This window comes from Amphiprion ocellaris, chromosome 23 (genome assembly GCF_022539595.1).
Source record: "Amphiprion ocellaris isolate individual 3 ecotype Okinawa chromosome 23, ASM2253959v1, whole genome shotgun sequence".
Classification (NCBI taxonomy): domain Eukaryota; kingdom Metazoa; phylum Chordata; class Actinopteri; family Pomacentridae; genus Amphiprion; species Amphiprion ocellaris.
The window spans coordinates 13,598,566-13,615,251 of record NC_072788.1 but is presented as its reverse complement, the minus strand read 5'-3'; the positions used below and the strand labels follow the sequence as shown (position 1 = coordinate 13,615,251).

The 16,686-nt window shown below is 37.7% G+C and overlaps 1 protein-coding gene across 1 annotated transcript; it reads left to right on the top strand.

Moving 5' to 3' along the window:
* Positions 1-1,948: 1,948 nt before the first annotated feature.
* si:ch1073-220m6.1 (uncharacterized) lies at positions 1,949-6,416 on the top strand. Its single transcript, XM_023275047.3, has 5 exons — positions 1,949-2,075; positions 2,483-2,776; positions 4,494-4,742; positions 4,933-5,072; positions 5,178-6,416. The coding sequence occupies exons 1-5, from the start codon at positions 2,039-2,041 to the stop codon at positions 5,574-5,576; spliced, it is 1,119 nt and encodes a 372-aa protein (XP_023130815.2). The 5' UTR covers positions 1,949-2,038; the 3' UTR covers positions 5,577-6,416.
* Positions 6,417-16,686: the final 10,270 nt, after the last annotated feature.

Sequence of the window (16,686 nt, the reverse complement as noted above, 5' to 3'; positions counted from 1 at the left end):
ATTTTCTGCATCACCAACTGAACGGTTCCTTTGGCAAGGTGACAGGTGGCAGTTTGTCTGCTGTAACTGTTTGGAGATCTAATGTAGTCCTTCAGCTCAGAATGGCTCATAGAGAATATGTCAGGATCTAAAAGGTAGCACGTCTTACAGTTAATCCAAACCCAGAACTCTGAACAAAACCTCCTTCAAAGCAGGTTAGCTGCGCAGCATCAGTTACCATGGTGATGTAGCAGATTGAAAGAAAGCCACTTCAGTAACACTGAAAATTCTGACTTTTTGCTCAACCTATGCTGCAAACACACCTTTAGTTGTAGTTCAATGAAATAAAATCAATTTTACTAGCAGTGATATTGCAGTGTGTGAATAAACCCAACCTGTTCATTGTTTTGAATAGGACTGCTACATTGCCTTTATTTGTAAGCTGACAAAAAAAGAAGACAATTTGAAAATGGCTCAACATTTGGTGCAAGCAGGGATCCAGTGTGGGCAAATGAAATGCACATTCCTAATATGCCACTTTTCTATTGCTACTAGTAAGATCCTGTCATATGAGAAACACCTGCACACTGGTTTGTCTTCTGATACGCCCACAGCCTTGTGGTTTTGTGTCTAAAACTGAACTTCCTGACTAAAATGTGTTGCAATTCACACTGTGACTCAGTTTGCTTTCGTTCATACTAATGTTAGGATCAGCCAGTAGTGGAATATGATGGTTTCTGCTTAAATGGAGCTTTGGTTCATAATAAATCGATTTCATTCACTACGTGAAAAGAAGTGCTCTGTCTGCACAGGATACAGAAAAACACTAGAGGCTGTCTTTATTTTATTATTTTCACTCAAGAGCACAGGAGATGTCATTTGCGTAACATATGTGTGAGCTATCAGAAAAAACATGCTCTCTCTTTTCAGATTAAATTTTAACTTAATGCTGCAATATTTTCTGAGTATTCATTTTGGCCATTTGTTTGTTCATTGTCCTCCATCATAATACAGTGCAAATTATTCCTGAATGCTATGTGATATTTAAGTCAATCATGCTCCAGCTGAGCTTTTCTCTGTTTTATAGTATGCTGTGTTGTTTGTGCTGTGTTTAGCTTGCGCATATAACTTGCAGGCACATACTGATGCTGTATGTACACATCCATACATCCATTAACTATACACCGTTTAATCCTTGTTAGGGCCATGGGGGAACTGCAGTCTCTCCCAGCAGACTTAAGGAGAAAGCAGAGGACACAAACTGGGGATCTTCTAGCTGCAAGGTGACAGTGCGAACTACCGACCAACTGTGCAGCCCTGTATGTACACAGACAAAGATGAAAAAAACCACAAAAGACAGACAGCTTGTATTTTAAAGTATCATTAATGTTGCTGTTATCCCTGTGACTCATTCAGAGTAGAAACTTGTCCTGCTTGCTACACAAATCACAGGAAACCCAACAGCCACATTGTCTCTTTCACAACCTTGAGACACGGGTCATATGCTGACATTTCCCAGCCCTCAGTATATTCCATTCTATCATGTCAGAGGTTATTAAAATTAGTCCAAAAAAGTGTTTAAAATGGTCAAATGCCTGTCACTAACAGTTGCCATACAGAAAATATGAAGTCAAAATTAAATACTTTAAAAAAATGCAATCATTCTCATGCTTTTATGTTGTAGAGAAACATTGTTATTTTACACATTTTTCCAACATCATTACACATTTTTCTATACAATTTCAAAACCAGAAAAAAATTTATTGAATTATTTTCTGTATGAAAAATGATTATTGTTATTATTATTATTTTCTAACTGTGTTGACATATACTGACTAATCCTACCACATTAGTAATAGTTTACAAACTGTGTATTTGGTTCTTAATTGTTGGAGCTTAATTTTTTTCTCATTTTTATGAGACAGATTCTGTACTGCTTCCTGGCCTCTGCCATCTTTCATCTGTTGCAGTCATAACTGAATGCACAACAGAGATACCCTGTTTCCTGTTCAACACTTTCATACTTACGTAAGTTCAGAGGATTTTGAGCGGATTAAAAATGCTTCTTCCGCTTCTTAGTTGTTGGATTATTACAGGTAAGATGAATTAAAAATCTTTTGCAATATCTCAATCTTAAATGGTGCAACTAGTTGATCTGCTTTGTAGATATTGATGAGGTTGCTTCAAGAAAAAGATACTAAAATGAAGTCTCGTGTTTCTAATTCAGTAAGGGTTTATAGATGAAAGCACAAAATGCATTGGTTTTGTAGCTGCAACCGAATTATAAAGAAGGTCATTGAAAATGTTGGAGAATATGTAAATGTGTTGTAGAATCAGTTTTTATGCTGACATTTATTCTTGTTTTATGAACATTTTCAGTGTGGAGAAATATTCAGCTTTGCATCCAATAATATGACATTTATTTCAATATATCTTTTGTATCCACAGAAAGCTTTTTGAAGTTGTAATAATCTATATCTTTTATTGCAATGTTTCCTATCAGGGATCATGGCAAGCAGCCCATCAACGATGCATTATGCACTGAAAAATGGCTCAGTATGTCTGCATGTTCGAAAGTTGCCCCCTTATGAAAGCGCTGCATGGAAGATCTCTGGGAAAATTATTGCTACTGACAGAAAAATCAATCCCAACTATGAAAAGAGAGTGGTTTATAGTCCTGGAAACCTCTCCTTGTGTATATATGAGCTGAATGATGAAGACGCTGGCATCTATGAAGTCTCAATCCAGGATTCTAACTTTAATGCAATATCAGAGAAGCACCACGTCATTTTTGAAGGTAGGTTCCACGCTGCTCATACATTTCTGAATCAGTTAGCATTTACCTTACAAACACTTATCCTCAAACATGACAGAAAACAATAAAAAACACGAGCTTCACCAGCAGCACCTCCAAGAGGGAGCCACAGCTGTGGTCATTCCAGATCTGATTGCTTAAGTTCATTTACAGAAAATCTGATGCCAAAGTTGCAGTAAATGCAACTACAGTGTCAGAATGCAAGTGAAAGAAGCATTAGATGACAGGAACAGACAGTAGCAGCCAGTCGGCCATGCAGTCTGTGAATAAACATCACAGAGGGGGTTAAAAAAAGACACATCATGCATGTTTGCGGGCCTTTTGTTGATAGAAGTGCACACGTGGATCTCTAAAAGGAGCTGAATAATCATTTGTTTCTTGCAGTCTTTAATCTGATTTAATTAGATACATACATTAACCAACAAGATCTATATGAGCGTCACCAAAGTCAGAATCTAAATCACACTTTGTGCTTTTCTTTACTTCACTGGTGAATTAGCCACATTTAAAACATTTGTTAAACAGTTGACTCCTCCATCACAGCTTGATATTATTTAACTGTAAAAGTCTGAACAGTTTACTAAAATCTAAATAGTTTTTCTGTCAAATCAAGTTTCGATTTCACAGCAGGATGTTTGCAGCAGCGGTAGCAGAGCATGACTTCTGTTGCTATTACAGTCACTACAGGTGGCCCAGTAACAATGAAAACACATTTTAGTGTACCATAAGTTGCCGTAGTTCAATAAATCACACATACATTTCAGCAGAAAAATCACAGATACAGTGTGGATTTCTTTCCTATGGGTGATTTTTTTTTGGAGGACATTTGGGCTTCAAAATCTTTGTAAAATAAACCTTCTCTTTTATAGTTTTCTGCTACATATTCATCAATAATAGGTAATAAACTATCAAAGGCTTGATTGGCTCAACTTACACATCAATGGTACCATTTTTATTCCATGTTTTATTTGTTGTTTGCTAACCCTACTCTAATCACAGTAACGGGGTTGCTAATCCATGCTAACTTTAGCTTTTTCTGAGGAGTAGAAGCTAGATATTTATCTAGCTGTTACTGCTGACCAAGAGGACAAACTTACTTATGTAAAAAAGCAAAGAAAAAGTATCAAGAATTTGTCTTATTCTGATAACATGCATAACAGGGTTGCAAGAGGCAGAGTGAGACATTCAAACAAGGCTGACAGTGTTAAAAAAATATGAAAAATACAAGAGATCCCATTGCTTTGCTCTACCCATTCTTTTGGAAAACTGTTTGAAGTGATCTACTGTTTTCTTCTTCTACCAGCTAAAAAGATCACGCTAACAGGGTTGTGTGCATGTTGTGGGACACACGTTCCATGCATAATTATTATTATTTAAAATATTACGTCGATTAAAAAAATGTTCCCACAATTACAAGAAACATCATTGAAAAAATAATACCAAAAAAAGGAAATGTAAATTTCATTTTAACTTTTTTATTTGAGATTCAGCTTGATCATGAGGGGGTGGGACAAGAGAAAATGGTCACCCATATGAAAATATTCTGGAGGCACCAACATCATATGCAAATATATGTTTTTGTTGTTGTTGTTTTAGTTGATTTTCTTTTCCGTATTGCTATTTTTTTTTTGCATAGTCCCATATTTAGAGCCCCACTAGAGGGTGCCATTGAATAATTCTTGTTACTGCCTGTCTGCAGAAATGGTTCCAGTACCTGTGATAGTAATATCTGTGCTTCAGTCCAACATCTCTGGATTCTGCAAGACCACAGGCAACTGCTCCATCCATGATGACTGGCTGTCGTTCGTCTGTGAGGAAGACAGTTGCAGAACATCTCAGAAGTCATTCAGCAAGGTCAACATGACCGTCTCCGCTGACAACACAGGTGTTATCTGCAGCGCCAGCAACCATGTCAGCAGAAATAATGCTTCCAAAAGCATAGCAATGTGTAAGTATTCTGGGATATTTTTTAATAGCAGAGCTGCTAGTTTATAATTCATCAAATCAGTGCACTGAGGTAAAGCTACATTCATTTCTTTCTTGATAGCTTTGTTGAACTCCTGTGATTTCAATAATTAGTAGTTGTTTGCAATAAATAATATTTCTGTGCTTACTATATATTTTTTATGTGTTTCCAGGTTACCATGAATCCAAACCTGGACATGAAGAGGAATTCACACAATTCCCTAAAATAGAATTAATTATTGGAGTATGTTGTTGTGGAGCGCTTCTTCTTTTTTGTGGTGTCATTTTGGCAGCAGCGTGCCGTCATTACAGGGTAAGCTGCATTTAGCAACAAATACTCAACTGGATAGATTACGAGGTCTTGTTGTAATATGTGACATATAATGTGACGAAACTTATTTTAAGGCATTATTTCCAGGTGAAGCAACATGCTGCTCAAGTGATACAGAGTCAGCCAATGGAGGATCATCCACGATCTGAGCCCAGGATCTCCACGTCTTCCTCCAGTCAAGCTGAGGCCTCCTATGAGAACGTGGACGTCTCACAACCCAACCAGACCAGCAGCCCGAGAGAGGAACTGGGCTCCAAGCAAAGTCACGAAATAAATACCACCTATAGCGTTGTACAGAGGCCAAAAGCAGCTACCCGTCTTGGCAAAAGTGACAACAGCAACGATATGAAAGGACATGAGAACATACAAGAGGCTTTGACCTCAGAATCAGTCGATCTGGATGAGACTCAGCGCTCCACGCATGTTGACACAGTGTACACTGTGTTGCAGAATCCGAAAAATCTGAAGTCACAGCACCACCAATAGGTGAAAGAAGTCAGATGATGTGTTCAGAAAGCTGTGCAAGCTGGAATGATGTCTTTGCACATTTTCACACATTATGCAGTTATTTTGTACAGTGATAGTGTTTTGTATTAAAGAATTCAAGGTTCATGTTTGAACTTTCTGTGGCAATAAAAGTTACATAAAGTCAAGTTCTATTAATCTATTCATGTACAATGCACATCTCAAAAACATTCAACAAATGAACATCAAAAAATTAAATATGCATACTGCATACAATAAAAGATAAGTGAACTCAGCTTATTCATAATAGAAGACCCACCACTACATCTTTGGGTCCACTTGGTAACAGAGATAGTTCTTCATTGCCTGTATCCCAAATGTAAATAAACAGATTTTCAGATTTTTTTTGACATGCATGTGAGGTAGTGAAACGACACTTATGTCAGACACCAGAGTCTAAAATTTCATAAAAACTTTAATAAGACTGAGAACATCTGAAGATATTTTAGGAGGGTAGTGTTCGTACAGACCACAGCTGCTGATTCCAAAATTGTTACATCGATCATTAAAACACATCGTTTTTCAGCAACTAATGTGATTTCAAAAGTTCAACATACAGCACAAGATGTTAATATGCATAATGTCTCATGGTGGAAAGCAACTAAGCAGATTTATTTTAGTAATGTACTTTAGTATAATTTTGAGGTACATGAGTGTTTCCATGTATGCTGCGCTATATGTCCAAGCTTTTAAAAAATCAAACACTGAAAAAAATAAACAAGTGTTTCCCACATTTTGGGCTTCTTAAAAACAAAAAAGTGCGTAGTCGGGGTCACATTTCAGATGTCTATGAGCTGTGAACAGCTCCATCAACCAAGAACCTTTTTTTAAAAACTTGTTTTATTTCAGTAAATGTTCAAATGATGCAAAATCTCGCCAAAAAATACAAATAAAAAATAAAAGCAATTGTGTGCATCATAACTTAGTTTTCTTTCTTCCTGTATATAAAACTGGATATAAAGAAATTCAAGGCAGTTCTCACTGCAACAGCTACAACAGTAACACGATGCTGACACACATGTAGGACTTAAATTTCTATATTTGTACTTTTACTTAAGTAAATAATCTTAATACTTCTTTAACTCACTCATCATTTCCTTCTTTCTTTCAGTCACTATTTTTCAGAAATGTGCTGTATATGTGTATTTCTAAACAGTCTTGTTGACTAACACAACACACAAACAGCACTTCATTAGAAACACCTGTGAGGCCACATCTGTTCTTCATGCAATTATCCAATCAGCCAATCATGTGGCAGCAGTGCAATCCATGACATCCATACAGGTGAGGATCTTTGCTTAATGTGCTGCAGGAGTCATGTTTGAATAACTTCGCATTGACATTCAAGTTAACAAATATATTTTTTTAAATAAGAATTTTCTCAATAACATGTTTGGTGTGCTGCCTTTTAATTCATTTCGTGTACAGCTACTGAAATGTCCGATGTTTAGAGCGGGCTGTGAATCTGTCATGACATGATTTAGCATCGCTTATTGGTTAGCCAGGTGGACGCTATTTGTCATTAGCCAATCAGATACGAGTATTATAGCTTATCGCGTTCCCAGATGGGCGGGACTTACGAGGCCGAGAAGAAGGAGCTGAACTGCAGAGATTGTACTGTCGTGTAGCGTCGGTAAAAGTCGATAATTATACATATATTCTTATTTTTATTAGAGGAGAGAGGTGTGTTGTCGGTTAGTAGACTCGTAAAGTTAGAAAGTGGGTAATTTGGAGCAGTTTTTTTCTCACAAATTCACTTAATTAGCACGAAGGCCGTATCCTCCTGTGGACTGCTGCTAGCTAGCTAGCTATCTCTCGCGCACTTGGTTGCTAATTGATTGTGTGTGGAGAAACACCTGCGCAAGTGCGCGTGAGTAGAGTCGCTATTAACTGAAGTCATGCGGACGTATGACTTATTGCTTACTGGGAATAACATGGGTCAAATAAAATGCATTTTAGCACAGTTTGTGGGTTTTTGGATAGCGGGCTTCGGTTGCTCCATGCTAGAGGAACATGGCAGAGCTCTTCGTTGAATGCAGAAATCCCTCAACTGGTTCAAGTTTCTTCCAAGAAACGGTGAGTACTGATTAACTGCAAGATCCAACATGGCCGCTGGCCATGTGGTACCGCAAACTTTGTCACATAAACCAAGGCATACTTTCTTTAACTTTAAGTTTTAAGAGATTTTTAAAAAATGAACACCACCATGTATGTGCATTTTGTTCCTGTAGTTTAATATTTGTTATTTATTCTGTATTATGAAGTTCATTGCTGGTACTAGAATTGGGTAATAGTAGTTTATAGTTTTAATGATTATTATTCATCATTCAGAATTATAATTTAACTACTTTATCCTCTTTATGAAGGATACAGGAAATTATTTAACATGCTTATTGTAACACTTATAAAAACTGCATTCAAATATATACCTTTAACTTCAATGAAAGTCAGTAAGGGTATAAGAATGATCTCATCCTGGTACACATTAAATAAAGACTGCAACTAAAACCCAGAGGTGCATGGAGGGCAACCAGTGCAACGTCACTTCTTTGTGGGGGGAGGAGATTGGAGAATCGTGCACCAACCTCAGTGTAGAACCCGATTTCAAGTCTGTTGGCCCTTGAAGCAGGCCAATGGGAGTATGTTAGTAGAGGATTTGAGGGTCACAGGATCATGAGTGTTTGTAGACCACAAAACTGGTCTTTGTTGACCAAAGTCACCATCAGGAGAGAGTGATGGACTCCATGATATAACTCCATTATTGGGACATGACAGGATGTTTAGGAGCCGAAGAAATAGCAGCCTTTGGTGTTTACTCACTTTCATTGTGTGCTTTTATGTCAGTGTGGCTGTAATGTATTTAAATGTAACTATCCATCATTCTATCAAACAGCTTTGTTATTTACTATTGATAAAGGGTCTGTTGCCAGCATATACAGTATCGTTTGAGGCCTACATGTAGCTGCACATGGGTGCTTTAAGCTCACTTGAAGTTATGTCCTAAATAAACATTGCCATTTCACTTCTCATGCAAAGGTGTCTTTGTTTAATATAAAATAGAATGATCACACAAGAAGGATGGCATGGCTTTTTAGAATAAAGCCTTTGTTGTCATTAAAGTACAACAAAATTTAAAGAGCCACTCCCTAAGTGCACCAACAATACAGGGGTCCCAAAAAATTTGACATTTTAAAAGTTAAAGACTCACCTTTTTAATCAGGCTTTTAACTAACCTCTTAAATCTTTATGTTCTTATCATTTTGTGTTTATTTTCGTATGTATTTTTACTTTTTTTTTAACCTTTCACCTTTTTACTTATGTTATAGGTCTTTTGTTCTATCTTGTAGTTTTAAATTTTTAGTTATTTAACTCCAGTGTTTCCTCAGGGGGGGTCCTCCACACTGGGGGCTGTGTCTGGTCTCCCACTGAGGGTGCTGTCCATGAGTCCCTTCAGCCGGCTGGTTGGGGGGGGCTCCCCACCTCGGTGTGGGGGTCCCCCTGTCTGTCGGGATCGGGGGGGTCTGTGGGTCTGGGTGCCAGCGCCCCCAGTGGTCATGGCCTGCGACTCCTCCCAGTGTGGACGACCCCAATGGAGGCGTTTTCCACAATCGTCAGTGCCATGCCATGTCTCCCTACTGTCAGTGGTGAGAGTCTGTGGGTGTGTGTGTGTCTGTATGGGTGTGCGTGCTTCTGCAGTTGTGTCCATATATGTATATATGGAGGGAGGGACGGGTTTTCTTGTTTTTAATGTTGTAAAGCACTTTGCGTTGCATTTTTAACTGTATGAAAAGTGCTCTATAAATAAAGTTTGATTGATTGAAAAGCAGTTGTCTTGAAAACTAAGTCTTGGTCAATGAAATTGAACAGTTTAGGTGTTGAATATCATGAATTTACTGTGGGACCAATTTCATAAGTGTTCAGTATGTGCACCGCCTGTGACACGCATTTGCATTGAAAGCACGCTGCACAGTCTTCAGTGACTGTGCGAGGATATTCCAAGACGCAAAATGACTTCTCTCTGACATGGCTCAACCTGAAAACGGAACAAAAATAAAACATTAAATATAAAATCTTGATCTGTTTCTTTACATTCTGTGAAAATTTGAGGTTATTTCAACAAGAACTGCCAAAATTATTGGCCTGCGAAATGTCAAATTTTTTGGGGCACCCTGTACAACTGTAAAACATTTTAAAACTCTTTATATATGTATGTTGTGAGTGGCTGTTGAGTACTGCACACAAGTGAGGTGGTTATTATTGCACTTGTATGAGGTAGTAGTATTCACAGAAAGTGACAAGTTGCAGGTTACTTAGCTGATTTGTGAAGCCACTGACAACATATACCATGTGTTGGACCCACTGCATAAGATGTATCTGAAATTACATACTTTCAGGTGTAGGCTTAACAGAATTTAGTAAATGTACAGTTTGTATCATTGAATTAAGACCTTGCTTGTGTTTTTGCTTTTGACCTGTAGATGATGCATGTTAAACAATACTGTAGTTTTTGTTTTTTTCTTTGTAGTTTTTAATGCAGACAGCAGTCTACACTGCAAAAGTGACAAATATCATTAAATGAAATCGCTGTAAATAAATTGACATTTCAGGATGTTCTTATTTTAGATGAACTGGCAGAAGAATTCACTTGCATAATTTTCTTCAGTTCAGCTTGAAGACCACGAAATGAGAAACAAATACAAAATTTTTCTTCAAGACATTCTCAAATGTCTGACTTGTCTTGGCATGTTTGTTTGAGAAATTACACCATATCCTAAATTGTGCTGTAATTGATTTGTCATTAAACTAATAAGAAATGTCTGCTTGCGCGTCTTGTACAGTAAGAGACAACCTCTGCTTAGAAACAGTGGCTGTGGTTTCAATTTGATATCTAATTCTTGCTATCGCACCTCTTCATATGAAAAGGGGAAATGCACAAAGGATACCCTGCGTTGTGTGAACGTACACAGTTGTATTTATATGCAGGCAAATTTAACCACACAGCATGCAAGTCTTCGCAGTACAGACCATATAGATGCAAGAGCAATGGGCATATAGGTCAATAGTGTCATACTTCATGCATGTATGCAAGAATTTTTATTTTTTTTCCCCTTCAACCTGACCTAAACCTTTGCACAAAAAACGAATCTCTAAATCTGAATAATGGCTTTCCACTGTTAAAACTGTGAGTGCTCATAAGCAACAATGGCAAAGGCATCCAAAGTAGTGTTCTGCTTCTTCAATAACTGTTGCACATGTTCATATCACAGTGTCAATGCTCAAAACGATATGCTGTGTAATCCTAATACTTGTCATCTTCTCTTTCAATTTTAATTGCATCTCTGCTTTTGTTTTTCAGAAAAGTGTGTGACATTTATTTTCATGTATTAGTACATACTATAAAATGGCCTGATTTTGTGCTGAAGTAATTTTAGTGACCACAAGAGCAGATGTGTTCACCTTTGGAGTAAATTGTATTTTTAGAGTTTGTTGCCCTCATTCAAATGTCTTTTCTTTCCACACTTTAATTTTTGTCATTCTGTTATCTTCACAGATCATTTTGGTTATCCGACAGAGGACACAGACATGCATGATATGGAGACCACAATCAGTCAATCATAGGCAAAGTCAGTCATAACAGTTGTGCATGCAGTTGACTTGGGTATTGACAAGCGTGCTTGCTGTATTTAGTGTGGGAGTTGGCAGTCAGCTTTCAAATACTAAAAAAAAAAAAAAATATAGTAGATGGGTCATGTGTAAACATATTGAGATTTCACTGGCAAACAGCTTAAATTCTCTATTTTTGTATTCCACAAGTCTCTGAAACTTCTACAAAGTAATGATAAAAATGTGTAAAATCGCATCTCTACCTTTTCTGGGCAGTGTTGTAGACATCTTAATAATCCAACTGTTCTGCTGACTGACTTGTAGTCAGTTTCCTTCATGCAGATGTTTTTTCCCCCCTATGTATCTAATTATGTTAACAGGACAGCAAAAAACTGTTTAAATACATATTTTTTTAAAATTTCATGTTTTGATAGTGATTGAGCTCTGTTTACCATGCCAGATTCTGAAAAGGTATTCAGTTTGGTTGTGCAGAGTTGGAAGCATCTGGGCTTGTTAATTTAATAATGATATTGTAATAGTATCATCTTTAAAGTGGTTTGTAAAAATGACTCCAATGATCAAGGTGTAATAAGTCTGAAGGAAAAAAGCGTTTGTGTGGTGATATGCAGCCTCTGTTTTCAATGTGTCCCATGCTGCTTTTGTATTTTTTAATTGTGGTAGTGAAATAAGAGTTATTTAAGTTACTTTTTGGCCTTTGTAGGATTTATTTTAGATGACAGTGGCTCAACCAGTTGAGAAATGAATATGAGCTAAGACATCAGTTTGGACAAAGGGGCTACGTATAAGTTGGTTGTGATCTGAGTACATCTGTTAGAACTGTCAGTATTATAAGTGTGGTCAAGATTTGAAGTATTTTGTACAACAAAGGAAGTAAAACCATTCATTCTGTCCTGATCATTAACGTTTTTTTTTTTTTAAACTGTAAACTGAACAGCTTATAACCCCTGGCCTCATTGACAGCGGATGAGAGAATCATACCAGCAGGGGGCAGCGTCACACTCCTATATGGATGTATGACTGATTCAGACGTACCTCATCATCCTCTACACCTGAGACGGTGCAAGGTGGAGCACTGTAGTACACTATCAGGACTTCAGAAAGAGGTATCATTGCAGAGGAAGAAGAGGAGACCCAGTCAGTCTATACAGAGGACAGTAACACCCACACAATTGAGAAAAGAGGTGTGATGTTTTATTTTGAAATTGGAAAACATAGATTCATGAGTAATGTTACAGTAACACCTGATAACTACAGAGTTGTTGCTAATTTTGTATTCTTGTTTCATCCACTTTGAATATTTGAACAGTTTTCAACAAGGCTTTCATCACACAGCAGCCTAACTGACCTCAGATTTTCAGAGGGGAGACCAGCAATTCAGGACACCTTAACCTTAGAAGTGAGCACTGCAGGTGCTAGAATGGTCCATAAAAGTTTTAGTCTGCAGTGTCTGACAAAACTTCAATTTTTTGTCTTTGTGAATTCATCTGGTTGTCTCAACAGGGAAGCAGCATGAGCCAGAGGAGGGCGCTGTTTACACTGATGTGAAGATGGAGACTAAAATGTGGAGGTGCACAGCATGGAAATTTTCCACCTGAGCGTGGCTGCTTGAGGGGGCGTAGGTGCTAAAATGACGTAATTTGTCCACCTGGAGCCGCACGGACCTTGCGGCCGCGGTAAGCATAAAACAGGCTTAACAGGTACCGACAGTTACAACAGTCATACTATATGTTGGTGCAAAAATATGTCATGTCACTGCATTCCAGGTAATTATGGGTTAAGCATGCAGTTCACCTAAATTCACTTGTCTTGGTTAGCTACTACATCCTAGCAGTAGATGTTGCCAGATTTGGAATTGTGAATATAAGTTTGTGTAGTTTATCCATAGGATGTGTTTTTATGTGATGCAGGATTTGTGTCCACTATAGGTACGTCTCAATCATATTGTATCTCAGATGTTTTTACTCTGACTTGTTGATCCAGTTGCTTTGTTGCCTTTGTGTTTTTTCTGTCTTTTTGACTGTCTGCTCTTCCCTGAGTGTTCATGTTTACCTCCCTGATGTTTTAGCTTTGTGTTTCTGGCTCGCTAGTTTTTCGGTTCTTCTGCTTACCTGTGCCCATCCCTCAATCTACTCATGTTTAGATATCGTTCCCTCTGTTGTTGCTTTGTTTTTCGCTCCTCCTTTAAGACCTAACTTTGTTTAGTTATTTGGCTCTACATTTGTAGCACTTCTGTCAGTGACTCTGCCTTGACTCTACAGCTGTTTTTATTGTAGTTTGCATTCCTGCCAGCCTGTTGCCCAGCTCCTCTTGACCATGCTCTTGAGCCAGACAGCTTTCTTGCCTCAGAGCTGACTGCTGGCCAACCACCACCCTGTTCCCAAGTCATTTCGTTTTGCAAGACATTAAAGAAAATCTTATTTACAATGACAGACTAGCAAGTGCCAGAAGAAAAGAATAAGTAATTGAAGTCAGACTATTTAAAAATGTTAAGTTCACCCTTTAAAGCAGTAGTTAAGATGAATTTATTCAGTTTGTGCTTTTGATAATTAATTCCAATCATTAGAAGTAACAGACTGGAATGACCGTGTCCTGCTGACTTACAGCTGCATTCAGTTGACTGTTGCCACCGACCCTCTCAGGTCAAGGATGTTCTGTTTACTCTGCCTGCTGCGGCCTCAAGTGTCTGACTGCTCTGATCTCCAGCCTTCTACCTTTTCTGCCACCATGGCCTATCTTCCAGCGTCCAACTGTTATTGTACCGTTTATACCATCCGCCCCCTGCTTGACTGTTAGAGATGTTCTGTCTTCCCTGCTTGTTTCTTGTTATTTCTGCTGGTTTGCAGTTACCTCCCTGATGTTTTTAGTCATATTTCTCCTTCAGCGATTTGCCAGGTTATCTGCTCATCTGTGTTGGTACCTGCATGTGTCTTTATGGCTGTTTTGTTCCTGGTCAGTGCTTTGTTGTTTTTGGTTCTCCTTTTGGACCTTGTTTACTACTTTGGGTCTGCATTGTTTGACCCTAATTGCCCCCTACCGGTTTTATGCGGCTGCTGTTCTTGTAGTTTGCTCCTCTGCCAGCATTTTTTCACCTCCTGTAAGTTTTAATAATGCTAAACTTACTGTTTTTACATCCTGTCTCAGTGTCTGGTGTCGAATGTTTGGTTCCTCTTACTTTCTTAGATTTGCTGGGCTGAATCACAGCATTCACAGATTTAGACCTACACTACATTTGCAAGGGAGATAAAATGATGAAAAAAATGTTGATTGCTGTTTGACTATCTCTTGCTATAGTGTAGTTGTGAAAATGCTGAAGCATTTCAAATTTTGTTTTAGTTTATCTTTGTCTGTGCATTCATCCAATAACCGTATATTCTATCTCCGCTGATCAAATGTGTCCTTAAATCTGGTTTCTCTTTTGTGTACCATTGTGATATATGCTTGTCAGCTGAAGCAATGAAGCCAAGGAACAAAGGGGTAAGTAAAGTTAACATTTGCAGTTATTGTCAAATGTGTTTTTCTTTGACAATTTGTATTGCATCATTTGTTTTGTATGTATGCAATGAAAGTTTGGATCAATGTGTGCTTTTTTTTTTTTTTTTAATTTTTTTAATCCCACATTTTAAGTGAGTGCATGCTCGTGTAGAGCAGTGCAATTTTGATGAAATCTTAGAATTTTAAGTCCAGATTTAAATAATTTTCCAAATGGATCTGAAAGTCACATGGATAGTTCAAGTACCATCAGAAAATATGATTATTCCTGATGTTACAATTTCTTGCTCTGATAAAATGTGTAACTAAAGCAATAATAATGATGCCTTTCCAACCTGCTGGCAACTTTGGACTGTTGACGATAATTGAAACTTTAATCTTAGTACTAGTGGACACATTAACTTGATTGTCTCACTGGTTTGATATTGTATTTTTAAATATGACATTGAACACCATTGTTTCACACAGATCCTCTTTCCAGTCACAGGAAAGTCGAGTGTGCAGCAGCAGATGCAACAGTTTACTTTTAATTCCAATTTGAAACGGCTGTCGATCATGTTGCTACCATGTAGGTGCATGCTATGGTAATATATCCAACAAATTATTAAACGCTTTATAACTGGTAACGATATCCTCATGTCTTGATTAACCCTATCTCTACCTGCCACCAGATGAGAACGTCATCAGTCGAAGTAAAATTCAATGTTAATTTGTGGCTTTAACTGGGATTTCTTTGAGTGATTGCCTTTCATCTGACCATATCTGGTCTGCCCCGGGTCAAAAGACCAGTGATTGACTACAATTATGCATCTGTATTTCGACACAGAAGTCCTCTCAGACCACTTCAGCTAATATGCAGACTGGTCGGAATGGAAGTACTACCAACCCCAGCTTTAAGATTGGAGGAGGTCCCTTCAAGTGTTGGTATGCCTAATTAAGTGCCCAGTGAATGTAAAATGCAATACAAAAAATAACTAACATGGCTTTTTTTGCAGAGATCGGAAACCTCAAGTGAGAGATGGTTGAGCTTTAACAACAATTTTACTATTGCTGCAAAAGACCTGTTAAAGCTCATTCAAAGTGGCTTAGCATTGCACATAAATGTAGAAACGTTCGTTAATATGGGCATTCTACACATACATGATCTGTTAGATTGTCCACAGATTGTCGGGCCATATGTATGTCTCAATGTTCAATCACTGTCTTGAACAGATTCTCTTTTTGAAGAAGCTCATCAGGCCACCAAACAAGACATATAAATAACAAAAAAACACCACATTCTTCTTTATTCTGTATTTGTAGCACAACAGCTCATGCAATTGTTAGTAGTTGCACTCTGCCATTAAATTCAGATATGCTATGCTTTTTGATTGTCCACCACTGAATTGAAAGTGATTATGGAAGTGCCTTTTATTATTGTAAAAAAATAAATAAATAAATAAATTCGAGATTTGCGTTAGAAAATATGTTGCACAGTTAAAATTTCATCAGTTATTTGTGTAAAATTATTTCTTAAAAGATCTCTTTAAGCTGTCTTCTGGATTTTTCTATGTATATGTAAAACAAAGTGTTCCTGTAATACTGAAAAACAAACTAAACTGTTCAATCCTCTCACCCATTCAGTTACTGTTCTGGTCTAACAGAGGCTAGCTGTGAGATGGGGGCAGGACTTCATCTCTCCTCATGCTCACTTCTCTTTCATGACACTATTTCTGCTTTGTTTGAGCTCACTCACTTCCTGTGGTGGAAGTTGTGACCAAAATTGAAACCATGATTTCACTATAAGAAGAAATTTTAAGGTTTTCTCAAGGTAAGTGCTTTACAGTAATGAAGCTGAAATTTTGTGATTTAGGCTGCAGAATGACATTATTTTCAGATGTAAATTCCACTGTTGTGTAATGAAGTACATGCTGTTCAGAACTGATGTGGGTGAGTCTGACGCCGCTGTTTTATCTGT

Bases quoted from the DNA above. Each gene is read 5' to 3' on its own strand.
- si:ch1073-220m6.1 (XM_023275047.3), top strand. From the start codon at position 2,039: ATGCTTCTTCCGCTTCTTAGTTGTTGGATTATTACAG. The intron at 2,777-4,493 runs GTAGGTTCCACG...GCCTGTCTGCAG, and splicing joins GCACCACGTCATTTTTGAAG to AAATGGTTCCAGTACCTGTG. The intron at 5,073-5,177 runs GTAAGCTGCATT...CATTATTTCCAG, and splicing joins CAGCGTGCCGTCATTACAGG to GTGAAGCAACATGCTGCTCA.